This window comes from Cervus canadensis, chromosome 6 (genome assembly GCF_019320065.1).
Source record: "Cervus canadensis isolate Bull #8, Minnesota chromosome 6, ASM1932006v1, whole genome shotgun sequence".
Lineage (NCBI taxonomy): Eukaryota > Metazoa > Chordata > Mammalia > Artiodactyla > Cervidae > Cervus > Cervus canadensis.
This window is the reverse complement of record NC_057391.1, coordinates 38,510,212-38,523,485: the sequence shown is the minus strand read 5'-3', so window position 1 is coordinate 38,523,485 and position 13,274 is coordinate 38,510,212. Positions and strand designations below refer to the sequence as shown.

The following is a 13,274-nucleotide window of genomic DNA, read 5'->3' as shown; positions in this document are numbered from 1 at the left end:
TGGATTCCAATCTGATCTGAGCCGTCTCACTCCTGTGAATTCACAAACATCTCTCGGCTTCAGTTTACTCAGAAACTTCAGTCTGCTGGTATCTTAAACAGAAGCTTTAGATTGCTTCTCATCTTAGGTCTTAACAATTTTATGTTTACTTCAGTGATGCTTCACCCTAGAGCAGTGGTTTGCAAAGTCTGGTCTTGTGGAGGAAAAATGTTACGTGCCATATCAGTGAGCAAAGGATGTGTGACCCTCAAGCCATCAGCCACTACAGGCTCAAGCTGTGCACCCTGAGGGGATTCAGAAGGGAGAAAAACTGTATATGTGTTTGCGTGCTCAATCGCTTCGGTTGTGTCGTTTCTGACTCTTTGCAACCCCATGGACGGTAGCCTGCCAGGCTGCTCCGTCTATGGGATTCTCCAGGCAAGGATACTGGAGTGGGTTGCCATGCCCTCCTCCAGGGGATCTTCTCAACCCAGGCAGGTGAGTTCTTTACCACTAGCACCACTTGGGAAGCCTGAAAAACAGTATACTGGCCTTAAATGGTTAAGGTGCGTATCAGAGGAATGATTTCAGTGAGTCCAGACTCGTATCTTCCCATACATAGAAAAGCACTAAACTTGAGAAGTCTAGTTTTCTTGAATAGCAGTTATCTTTTGATGTTTGACCACCTGGTTTTGTTTTGTTTTTGGTCTGAACTCCTATATATCCTGGCTCTTCCTGAGGTCCTCAGCAAGCCTACAGAATAAAATATAATTCTCAACTTTTAGGTTGTGCATTTTTTTCAGTCGACAGTTTCTAGACCCCAGGAGGTATCCCACAATCCTTTCAGAGGATCCACAACGTCAAAACTTAAGTTCGCACCGTAACACTAAAACATTATCATTTTTTCATTGACATTTATCAACATTTGCACTGATGGTCTAAAAATAGTGGCAGCTAATACTGCTGCCCCTTAAAACAACTTCATGACAATGTGTCAAAAAAAACTTTGGCACCACACTGACCTAGCAGTTGTATTTTTTTCCCAGTGTATGCTCACAGTGTTTTTTTTTTCTTTTGCCAGTTTCACCCCTGGTAACTCAGACGGTTAAGAATCCGCCTGCAATGTGGGAGACCTGGGTTTGATCCCTGGGTTGGGAAGATCCCCTGGAGGAGGGCATGGCAACCCATTCCAGTATTCTTGCCTGGAGAATCCCCATGGGCAGAGGAGCCTGGCGGGCTGCAGTCCATGGGGTTGCAAAGAGTCAAACATGACTGAGCAACTAAGCATACATGTTCTTTGTGGGGCAGTAAAAAGTATTAGTTTTATTATATCTTGACCCTTGAGAACACCTCTTCAGTAATCTCTGTGGTATAATGGGAAGTACACGTAAATCACTTCTGCTGTGTGCAAGGTATGCAGCCCGGTGACCATCTCAGGGGAAAGCTCTCATGTGATTGTTGGGAGCTGAGCTGAGCTGACCATTTATTTAATGGAGCATCATTTCTGCTTGAGAGAATGACTAACAGATAGATTGTGGTTTTTCAGAGCATTTGGGTGTTTGGTAGATGTTTTCTCAAAAATGAATAGAGTCTCTCACTTCAAAGAAAACAACTGGCAGTAGTGTTACTGCCAGTTAACTGATAAAGTTAGAGCTTTCAAGAGAAAATCAGAATTGTGGAAAAATTGTATCCAACCCCATGAACTTGACAGCTTCTCAGCACTGAAAGCTTTTTCTGATGAGACTGGGGTGATAATGAGCATGATTTTTTTTTTCTCAATTGTATAACAAAATGTGTCAACATTTGGAAAATCTGCATAACTATGTGAACCAATATTTTCTAAACAAAGCATAAATAAAAGAGCCATTCAAAATGTAATATACACCAATGGACTTTAACAGAAAAGTTCATTAATAGGTTTCAGATTCCAGATTGCAAGAAACTCCCTTTGTCAAGTTTTGGTCTAGCATCAAAGATCCACAATTATCTGAAAAAGCTATTAAAAAGCTATTCCTCCCTTTTTCAACTACATGTCCACATGAGGACAGATGTTTGTCATATACCTCAGCCATACAGTGTATCAAAACATATTAAATGCAGAAACAAATATGAGAGCCAACTGTCTTCTGTTAGTGAAGTGAAAGTCACTCAGTCATGTCCAACTCTTTGCAACTCCATGGACTATACAGTCCATGGAATTCTTGAGGCCAGAATACTGGAGTGGGTAGCCTTTCCCTTCTCTAGGGGATCTTCCCAACCCAGGGATTGAACCCAGGTCTCCCACATGGCTGATGGATTCATTACCACTGAGTCACCAGGGAAGCCCAAGAATACTGGAGTGGGTAGCCTATCCCTTCTCCAGCAGATCTTCCCAACCCAGCCATTGAACCAGGGTCTCCTGCCAGACCTTAAAAGAGATTTACAAAAGTGTAAAACAATGCTTTTCTTTTAAATTTGGAGAAAATAGTTGTTATTGATAAAAATATTTATGCTAATATGCAATGAGCTTATTACTGTTATAAGTCATTTAATGCATGTTTTTAAGGGGCTTCCCTTGGTGTTTCAGTGGTAAAGAATCTGCCTGCCAGTGCAGGAGACACAGATTGAATCCCTGATCTGGGAAGATCCCACATGCTGGGGAGCAACTAAGCCCTTGCAACTATTGAGCCTGTGCTCTAGAGCCTGGAAATCGCGACTACTGAAGCCCACCTGCCTAGAGCCCGGGCTCAGCAAGAAGAGAAGCCACCACAATGAGAAGCCAGCACACCACAACTAGAGAATTGCCCCTACTCACCGCAACTAGGGAAAAACCTGTGCAGCTACAAAGACGCAGGATAGCACGCCTCCCCACCAAAATACACGTTTTTAAAATTTCTCAGTTTTGGTTTCTGATATGGTAAACATTGATAGCTGTAATCCATGTAGAAGTTTGATCCTCAGTAATTTCTAAGATGAATGGGTCCTGACATCAAAACGTGTGACAATCTCTGTCCTAGATAATTCTGCCTAGAAAGAGAATTGTTAGAGGTAATAATGCCCTTTTCAAATAGAGAACTCTTTATCAAGCAATAATGGCTGATATTTTTTTTCCCTTATGAAATGTAATGACATAATACAGAGTAGGTTTCTGAATCACCCACAACTTCAAGGCCCCATCTTCGTCTCCTCTTCCTAGAGACATGTGGAGGAAGTAAGACCAACTTTGGTGACGTGGGCCTTTGTGGCTGCTCAGAGAATCTCCACCGACTTGACTTGCATGGTCAGCAATGTACATAGTCTCTCCTCTAGCTGGGAGGCAGGTGGCAGGGTGCAGGCTTTACCCAGGCTCCATGTAAAGTCAGCCCTGAGTTTGCCTCTGGCCTGTCTCTCCTGGCTGCTCTCTAACTGCTTGACCTGTCAGTTCTCTCAGAGATGAAATTGGAATAATAACCACCCTCCTTCTTGGGGTGGTTGTGAAGTCACAGAGAATACACACAAATTTAAAAATCCGGAGCCTGGCACTTAGTTGTTGCTTAGTTAATCATAACTGCTATTATTGCTGTGATATTTATTCTTTTTGACCCTTTGGTGGTTTTTGATGCTAAATATTTTGGTCACCCGAGCAAGATGGGCTTCACGTGTTTTTAAGACCTATAACTTTCTTCCCCCTTTTTTTTGCAACAGTGTCAGCAGGTGTAGCATCATCCAAGAGTGGCAGTAAGTGTAGATGCATTAAGTTGCTTTAGCTCCGGGGCTGGTGTTTGCTCTGTCCTGTGATGCAAGACATATGGTAGCTGCTGGGAGTTAGTTAGATCTAAGAACGCTTTGGGCTGGGATTCATTGCTTGGGCTCCCATATTTGACTGTTACTTTTTACACTCTTTTGATGAAATACTTTGCCAAGGTACTATTACGTGGGATAAAATCCTTGTAAGTACCTTGCAGCTTCAGTAAACTGTGGTTTGGTCCTTTCTGCTAACACCAGGAAGAGGTGCATGAAACCCTTTGTTCCAAAATTGGAGCTGAAAGCAACTTACTATCTTTAGTAAAGACAACTGTCTCTTTTAGATCTCCAACTTCTGTTCTTTCAGGATTTTTTTTTTTTTTTAATGATTCATGTAGGAGAGTGGTATGGAGCAGCATTTTTTGTCATGGTTCTTTTTATAGGTATTCCTGTGTTTGGAAATGTGTTTGTTTCTTTTCCATAGGTTGCAACAGGTTTGAAGTGACATTAGAGAAATCCAATAAGAACTTCTCCAAAAAGATTCAGCAGGTAAGCCACGAAATTGATGTCTAAGAGACCTGATCAAAGCTAGAACTTTGGTAAAATTATTTACTTGTCTTTGAATCGTCTGCTGTCTGTCCTCCTATTTCTGCAGGGATATCTGTCCATCCATTACATACCTGAAATCCTCTTTCATGAGCAGAAATTGTGATTGCATATAAGTCAGATCCTTGCCATTGATGTTGGCTTTTTAGTCCCTTTTTATTTTTAGTTAAAATGAACATTTGCTGAACCTTGTCAGAAATGTTTAACTGAATCTAATGATTTGCTCTTTTCTAGATCCACGTGGTCTCCCAGTTTAAGATTCTGGTCAGCTTGTTAGGTAAGAAAAGGGGTTGCATTTGTATTTCATGTATCAAGAAACAGAAACTGTGATCTGATTAACCTTTTCATGGTTAATTTGACAGTTGTTATTTAAAGTGAAACTGACACATTCCACACCAGATACAGCAGGGTACACAGGTAATAAAGGTACATCCCCCATATCTTGAGCTCTGTTCTCCAAGAAGTGTCATTTCATTCATTCAAAATATATTGTGCCTTACTCTAGACATTGGAGATACCAAGTTGAATGAGACATGGTTTCCATCTTTAAAACTTAAGTTTTGATTCTGAAGACCAAAATGACAGAAAGTACTCATATTATAGTGGGATAAGTCACAGTGGAGCTTCCCAGGGGCTTAGTGGAAGGAGTCTACCTGTGATGTAGGAGACCCGGGTTTAATCCCTGGGTTGGGAAGATCCCCTGGAGGATGTGGCAACCCACTCCAGTATTCTTGCCTGGAGAATCCCATGGACAGAGGAGTCTGGCATCCTATAGTCCATAGGGTCACAAAGAGTCAGACACGACTAAGTAACTGAGCATGCAGACACACAAGTTCCAGTGAAAATTTATAAAAAGTGCAGGGTCTTAATAACAGGAGGGACAGCAGTGTCTAGTGGGTGATTAGAATTTCAGCAGGAAGACAGAGGTCAGCAGAGCATTAAAGGCAGAGGAGACAGCTTCAGCAAAGGCCCTGAGATGTGGCCAAACTTCAGGTATATGGTGGAGAGTGGCTAGAAACAGGTGAGAGATCAGGGCCAGACTATTCAAGGCTTTGTTTGAAAAGCCACAGTTTCATGGGAGGTGGCCAGTAAGGCCTTTTCTTGACAAGCAGAAGAAACTTGCCTCATGCTCTGTATGTTCAGCCCAGTGCCCGAATAGTAGAATCCTTTTAAATTTAAGTTTCTAGTTAAGAGAGAAACATTTAAAGTACCTAAAACTGGCTAGAGGGCCCAAGTGAAATTGTTGTGCTTGCTTTGCTAGGCAAAAAATTCTCACCATGTGTTTTTACAGAATCCATAGGGTGTTTCCTTTCTCTTATTGGAGCCTCCTAACATGAGTAGTTTTACAAGGAATTTCTTTTACAGATATTACATCAGGAGTTTCCAGATTTGAGAAAGACCAAGTGTAAGAGTGCTGTTTGAAGTGAAAGAGCTCTTTTACTCAAGCTAGCCCAGATTGAAAGAAACAAAATATCCAAGTTTAGAAGATTAAGTGATCTCTTACTTATTTTTTTTTTTTACTGGTTCATGGACCAGAATAAGTCATTGCTAGTGAAACTGAAGATAATGTCTTGAACCAGCATTTGCCATTTTTTTTTTTTTTTTGTCTTGAAGTTGGCTATCCTAGAGAATTGTAATAATTTATAGTGGTGTTTTTATCTCCTACCAAACAGAAAATAATATTTACGTCCATGACCTGTTGACATTTCAACAAATCACTACGGTTTCCAAGGCAAAGGGAGCATCGTTGTTCACATGTGACCTCCAGGTAAGTGCAAGGAAGATAAAATTTGACTTTGTGCATTGATCAATACAGCCTTTCCTCACCATCCCTCCCAGTAGATGGGAAGAATGTAATATTGATATCCAAACTCAGCAGAGGCTCCAAAGAGAGTATTTGATTTTGGATCATATTAGAGAAACCTCCCCCTTAGTACGTGACCCGAAGCTAGAATATTTGCGTTCCCTGGTTGTGTGCTAATTAGAGCACCGGACCACTGTATTTCAGGAGGCAGCTAGCTAAAAATGAAACCGCTTGCCATGGACAAACTGTTAGTGAGGAATCAGGACTGTGATAGTACATGAGCATAGCTCTGTGGCATTAATTGACTCATGTTTTAAACGTATCATTGTGGTCTTCATCATTAGGGAGTTTTCGCAGTTTAGAAAAGACACTTCTCCTGATTTTTGCCAGCTCATCATCCTTAGCTTCTTCACAATCTGCCTCACCCCTCTAACTCAGGTTTGATCACTTATTAGCACTTATGGTGTACATTGACACTGCACTGTTTGTTTTATGCTTAGACATTTTCTATCCCCCCTACTCCTTTAAAGGATTGAAAGCGGGCCTGCTATCACTGACACAGGCTGATCCCTGCCCCTGCAGGTATTGACAGCTATGAGCAAGAAACATTTAAGGAAAAAAGGAGGAAGCAGTTGTCTAGATTTTCCTCTCTAAACTACTTCCGTCTGTGAGGTTTGCTGGGGCCAGTGTCTCTGACTAGCAGCCCATGGGGAGGACACACTCCTCAGCACGTTGGGTGTGAGTCCATCTTGAGAGAATGGTGTGTGTTGTGCTCAGCTTCTCTGGCAGCATGTCTTTGTATGACAGGAATGTTCAGATGAGTAGCCATTTCAGGTGGAAAATCTCTGAATTAGCTGTCACCCACTTCTGGAGTCATCAGTGTACGCATCCTCATTTGCTCTGCGTGTCTCTTCCCAGCACACAGAGACTGGGGAGGAGGTGTTGCGGATGTGTGTGGCTGTGAAAAAGAAGCTGCAGCTCTATTTCTGGAAAGACAGGGAATTTCACGAATTGCAGGTAAAGTCCACGGTTACCTAATCCGTGGGTTGGGTGGGAGCTGCTGCTAAGTTGACCCACAGCTTGAAAGATTGGCTGTTCAATTCCTTTGAAGCCCAGGAACCCAGTGTTCTTCCCAGATGAATGTTCCACTCTGAATACCTAAGAGTTACTCATGCACATTTGTCAGAGTCTCCTGGTCTTCAGAGACAAGGGAAGCACAGCCCTACATCTCCACAGATTGATTTATATCAAAATGGGTTTTCACCTTTTTAAAATGCACCTTGTCCATTTCATGGGTTTCATATTTTATTATGAGTGCTTTCCTGGTCTTGTGCTAATAGAATTGTATTTAGAGGAGGGTGAGGGTGATTTTGCAGATGGGAGTAGAATAACAGGAAGGTCACTTATTTTTTTTCCCCCTTTAACATCTTTCCAGTTAAACACTTGCTCTTTTTCTCCAGGGGGACTTTAGTGTACCAGATGTGCCCAAGTCCATGGCATGGTGTGAAAATTCTATCTGTGTGGGCTTCAAGAGAGACTACTACCTAATAAGGGTAAGGTTTACCTTTTATGCAAATATCATCAGTTTACCTTGGGGAAGTTGACTGTGAGTTTACCTGGGGGAGATGATTATATGCTTCTGAACTGCAGGTCGAGAGATTGCATTAGGTAGAGTTTTGGCATAACAGAGTTTGTGTTTGTATGTTTGGTTCTTTTTCATGCTCTAAACATCTTTTGCAAATAAGATGTCTGTGTATCTTAAGCCAGACAGCGTCATCTCTCAGTTCTCTACATAATGAATTATCCACATGCTGTATCTAGATAATTAGGACTGCTTGGCTCTGTCCAGTAGCATTATCATGGGCTGCTATCTTGAGGCTTCGGTGTTCAGGAATTATATACTAATTTTAGTATTTTTTTTTTAAACTTCGGCTGCGCTGCCTGGTTTGCAGGATCTCAGTTCCCCAACCAGTGATTGAATCCCAGCCAGGCAGTGAAAGCACTGAATCCTAACGACCAGACCACCAGGAAACGCCCTGATTTTAGTAGTAACTTAAGTATTTTTGAGACTTTGAGTTTCTTGCCTCCCTGAATCTTATAGTATATTTGTTGTAAAATTGTTTTCATTTTTTTTAAATTTCGAAAGCCTTTTGTTTTTATTATAGGAAATAAGAAAATATAGATAAGGAGAGTAAAGGAAGTGCAAGTCATCTATAATTTTTCCAGTCACTGTTAACCTTTTAGTAATGTGCATCTGCTCTATTTACGAAAAATATAATGTTATACACATTGTTTTGTAACCTGCTTTTTCTCTTAACCTAAGTGGTAAATATCCACAGCATTGGTTTTTTTCCCTCCAGTGTGCATATGTATGTAGACAAGGTTGGTATACCATTCATTTTATAGGATAATATAAATTCCTCATCTTCATACCCCTCTCGTAATCTAGACTTGGCAATCAGTCCTAGAAGTCTTTCTCCCCACCTCCTACTTCCCTCCTTCCTGCTCTGTTTGCTCTTCATTGTTTTTCTAGTGAATATATTCCTTCTATATTTATGTTCTTGGGCTGGCCTCGTTTTATCAGCATCAGAACTGCAAGCTCCTAGGTAGTTACTGGGCTTCCCTGGTGGCTCAGATGGGAAAGAATCTGCCTGCAACACAGGAGATGTGGGTTCTACCCCTGGGTTGGGAAGAGGCCCTGGAGAAGGGAATGAGCAGCTACTCCAGTATTCTTGCCTGGGAAGTCCCGTGGACAGAGAAGCCTGTCAGGCTACAGTCCACGGGCTTGCAAGAGTCAGACGTGACTTAGTGACTACACCTCCACCGCCAGCTGAGTTACTGCTTTGTAACTCACTATATAGCAGCTCGGCAGACAGGTACCTGAGAGGAGTCTGTGAGCGCTGGGGGACGGCGCCAGGCTTGGAGGAGGGCTCTCATTGCCCTGCCTGCCTTAGGTGTGCTGTCACCTTCTTGAGAGTGGAGTGTTCTGAGGGTGAGGAATCTTGCTTTAGGACTAGTTTATTCAAAACTACTTCCTTTATTTATGTACAGCAACATTCTTTTGGACATGTGGTTCAGAGTTTTGGCAGATGCCTAGAGTTGTGTAACTACCAGCACAATCAAGGTTCAGAACTGGGGACTTCCCTGGTGGCCCAGTGGTTAGGGCGTCACGCTTCCACTGCAGGGGGTTCAGGTTCAACCCCTGATCGAGGGAGTGACTAAGATCCTGCATACCTTGAGGCCAGAAAAATAAAGATTCAGAACAGTTCCATCACCCCAAGAAATTCCCTCATGCTCTCCCTCTGACGTCAGCCTTCCTCCCACAGCCCCACCTCTAGTCACCACTGATCTGTTCTTCTTCTCTTATAGTTTGCCTTTTCCAGATGTCTATAAATAGTATCATACAGTATGTAGCCTTTTGAGCCTGACTTCTTTCACTTAGCATAATGCAGTTGACATCCATCTATGTTGTGTGTGGGTCAGTATATTCTTATGACTTCCATTATATGGAAGGACAAAGTTGTTTACAATTTTTAGCCACTATAAACATTTGCACACAGATTTTTATGTAAACACAGATTTTTCATTTCTCCTGGGCAAATGCCTAGGAATGGGATTGTCGGGTCCCATGGTAAGTGTATATTTAATTTTATAAGAAGCCAATAAGGCTACTATACCATTTTGTGTTCTCACCAGCATTGTATGAGAATTCCAATTACTTTAGCACTTGACCGTTAGCTGCCAAGCTAGATGCCTGTCTCCATGTTAGAGAAAATAAGAACCGGTTCAAAAATTGTCATAACAGACTATTAATATTTCTTTATGCCAGATAAGGAATATTATTGGCCTCTGTAGACTTGGGGTTTTAACTTGATTTTTCTAGGCCATCCCTCAGTTCATGCCATTGGCTGGAGAAAGCTAGGTGACTCACTTTGTGTCTTCCTGTAGGTGGATGGAAAGGGGGCCAACAAAGAGCTCTTCCCAACAGGAAAACAGCTGGAGCCCTTAGTTGCACCTCTGGCGGATGGAAAAGTAGCCGTGGGTCAGGATGATCTCACCGTGGTGCTCAATGAGGAGGGGATCTGCACACAGAAGTGTGCCCTGAACTGGACAGACATCCCAGTGGCCATGGGTAAGACCTGCAAAGCTGCTCTTTCCCACTTTGGGCTGGGGCCATGCCACTCTCATAGAATGGGGCTCCACTCAGAGCTTTAGCAGACTGGTTTCCAGCGTCACTTACTCTCAGTTCCCCTTCTTGTAAGTAGAAAAGTGTTTCTGGGTTATAAAAGATGGGATATTCTGGGGACTTCCATGCTTCTGCAGGGGACACAGGTTTGATCTCCGGTCGGAGAGCTTAGATCCCACATGCTACACAGTGCGGCCCACCCACAAAAAAAGGAGAATATTTTGACTTTTGTAGGAAGTTAGGTTTTGCCAGCTTCCGACTAAATGGGGGAAAATGTAAACAGAGTCTCATGTTTTAGGAAGTGATTGTCTGCTGCTATTTTTATCTTTTACTTCCTTTTCTTTTACATTTGTTTAAAAATTTTTTTAATATATTTTTTATTTTTGGTCATGCTGGGGCTTCTCTGCTATGCAGGCTTTTTTTTCTCTAATTGCAGCGAGCGGGAGCTATCCTCTAGTTGTGCGTGGGCTTCTCATTGCCATGGCTTCTCTCATTGCAGAGCAGGGTCTCTAGGTACAAAGGCTTCAGTAGTTGTGGTTCCCAGGCTCTAGAGCACAGGGTCAGTAGTTGTGACACATGGGTGTATTTGCTTCACAACATGTCGGATCTTCCTGGACCAGGGATTGAACCCATGTCTCCTGCATTGGCAAACAGGGAAGACCCCAGGGAAGCCCTGCCTTCTTTTTTAATGGTTTTATTTTATCCTCTGCCAAATAGACTAAGCTTGGAAATTATTTAGTCCTATGGTATGTATAACAGCGTTAAAAGGTTTTTGATGTGGTGGTTATTGCTGCTTTTGTTTTTGTAGCTTAGAGGCTGCAGATTGTATTCAAAGTATGTCTGCCCCACACATCAGGTGTTTCTGCTCCTACGCCTGCCTCAGGCTCCCAGCACTTTGCAGTGATATTACCTGGAAGCCCATGACCACGCTCGCAGCAATTCATTTTTAGTTGGGAGAGTGAATATTAAATATTTTAGTTACTTCTGTGGAGGGGCATACCAGCCTGCTGTCTTTAAGGGCCCTAGCTTGGGAGTCAAGGATTACATCTTGGGTAAAGAGACGAAATGAGACCCTGCTTCAGGTATTAAATCTGATGAGTTGAGATTTGGTAGTTGAGAAAGGGGAAGTTCACTGTTCAATTAGTCAGTAAGAAGTTTTGTTAAAATTGGACTAGACCAGGCAGGGAGTTTAAGGTCTAGCTTGAAGAAAAATTTCTTTCATTTTAAGCAGAAAAAAATGAGCAGCTATGCAGAAGACATGCTAGTTTGTGAGCAGGCATCCAGAGACTGACCTGATTGAACAGGTGGTATGGATTATGAAGGGATGAGGAGGGGGCCAGTTGTTAGGGGTCCACGTGCAGGTCCAAGAGGCCAGTAGATTTCTAAATGGTAGAAGTCATAAAAGTGTTAGTGGTTATTCTGGTGGTGGCTAGAGATGAACAGACCAGAAGGAAGATAAAGCAAAAGGTCAGTATTTTATGGGGCTCACTGAAAGGACTGATGCTGAAGCTTCAACACATTGGCCACCTGATGCAAAGAGCCAACTCATTTGAAAAGACCCTGATGCTGGTAAAGATCAAGGGCAAGAAGAGAAGGGGAAGACAGAGGATGAGATGGTTGGTAGCATCACTGACTCAATGGACATGAGTTAGAGTAACTCTGGGAGATGGTGATGGACAGGGAAGCCTGGCATGCTACAGTTCATGAGGTCACAAAGGGTCAGACACGACTTAGTGACCAAACAACAGAAAGGTCATGTATATTCACAAGTTTAGGGGCTTAACGTGAGAAGGGAGGGGACATTCTTCCTAGGTAGGGTGAGAGAGTACCCTTCAACAGGAAGAAGTCTTAGCTTCCTGAATAGAGTACATGTGTTTTTGTTTCCTTTTAATTTTTGTATTGATTTCTGCCATACACAAGGCAAATCAGCCATAATTATACATATATTCCCTCCCTCCCTTCCCCCTATCCCTTCCCTCCAGGTCATCACAGAGTGCCAGACTGGCTTCCCTGTGCTACGCAGCAACTTCTCACCAGCTATCATCCATCTTACACCTGATAGTGTATATATGTTGATGTATATATTTCTCTGTTCATCCTGAATGGAGTCCATTTTAAACTTGGATTATATTTCGGCTCTCCTCTTCACTACTGTACCCAGGCTCCAGTCATTCTTTTTTATCGTACTATCTTATTAATTAATTTTAATTTTTATTGGCATTTAGCTGCTGTTCAGTGTTGTGTTAGTTTCTGCTGTACAGTGAGTGAATCAGCAGTGGTGGTGGTTTAGTCGCCAAGTCGTGTCCGGCTCTTGTAACCCATGGACTGTAGCCTGCCAGGCTCCTCTGGTCATGAGGTTCTCCAGGCAAGAAGCAAGAATACTGGAGTGGGTTGCCATTTCCTTCTCCAGGGGATCTTCCCAACCCTGTAATCGAACCCAGGTCTCCTGCATTGCAGGCAGATTCTTTCCCAACTCGAATCACATATGTATATATATATCCCCTGCTTTTTGGATTTCCTTCCTAATTGCTCCAGTCATTTGGAAAAGACTCCCCATTCCTGTGCTTTCGTCCGGCTGTTGCCTTTTCCTTTCTTTGCCCAGCAGCATCCTGTTCATATGACAAGTCCCCTGTTCAGTGGCACTTCCTCTCAGAGGTCTTCTCTGACCCACAGGCGGAATTAGTCACTTCCCCCTGGGTGCTCCCACCATCCCTTGGAGTTTCTCTGTCATGCGAGCTGCATGTCCCGCAGGATGCAATGAGTTGTCTGTCTCCTCTGTTCATGTGGGGGCTCTGTGAGCTCTGCGCTCATGTCTTAGTTCCCTTTGAGCAGTGCCTGAAACATCCTAGCCTCTTAGTAAATGCTTGCTGTTAGAAGAATCACTGTTGTTGTCCACCCTTCATTACGTGCCTTCTGGACGCCAACCAGTCTGCCATGTTTGATGACTCAGAGAGATCCAGACCATCTCTGAATGAATCATAAAATGTGACAACCGAA

At 42.8% G+C, this 13,274-nt stretch overlaps 1 protein-coding gene across 1 annotated transcript in view; it reads left to right on the top strand.

Annotated features, from left to right (window-relative positions):
* Positions 1–13,274, top strand: part of VPS39 (VPS39 subunit of HOPS complex) — a 45,497-nt gene that overhangs the window by 12,294 nt on the left and 19,929 nt on the right. The window contains exons 3-8 of the mRNA XM_043471565.1: positions 4,166–4,230; positions 4,522–4,564; positions 5,961–6,055; positions 7,010–7,108; positions 7,552–7,644; positions 10,040–10,223. Coding sequence (XP_043327500.1) covers positions 4,166–4,230; positions 4,522–4,564; positions 5,961–6,055; positions 7,010–7,108; positions 7,552–7,644; positions 10,040–10,223 — 579 coding nt within the window. The remainder of the gene's footprint in view (positions 1–4,165; positions 4,231–4,521; positions 4,565–5,960; positions 6,056–7,009; positions 7,109–7,551; positions 7,645–10,039; positions 10,224–13,274) is intronic.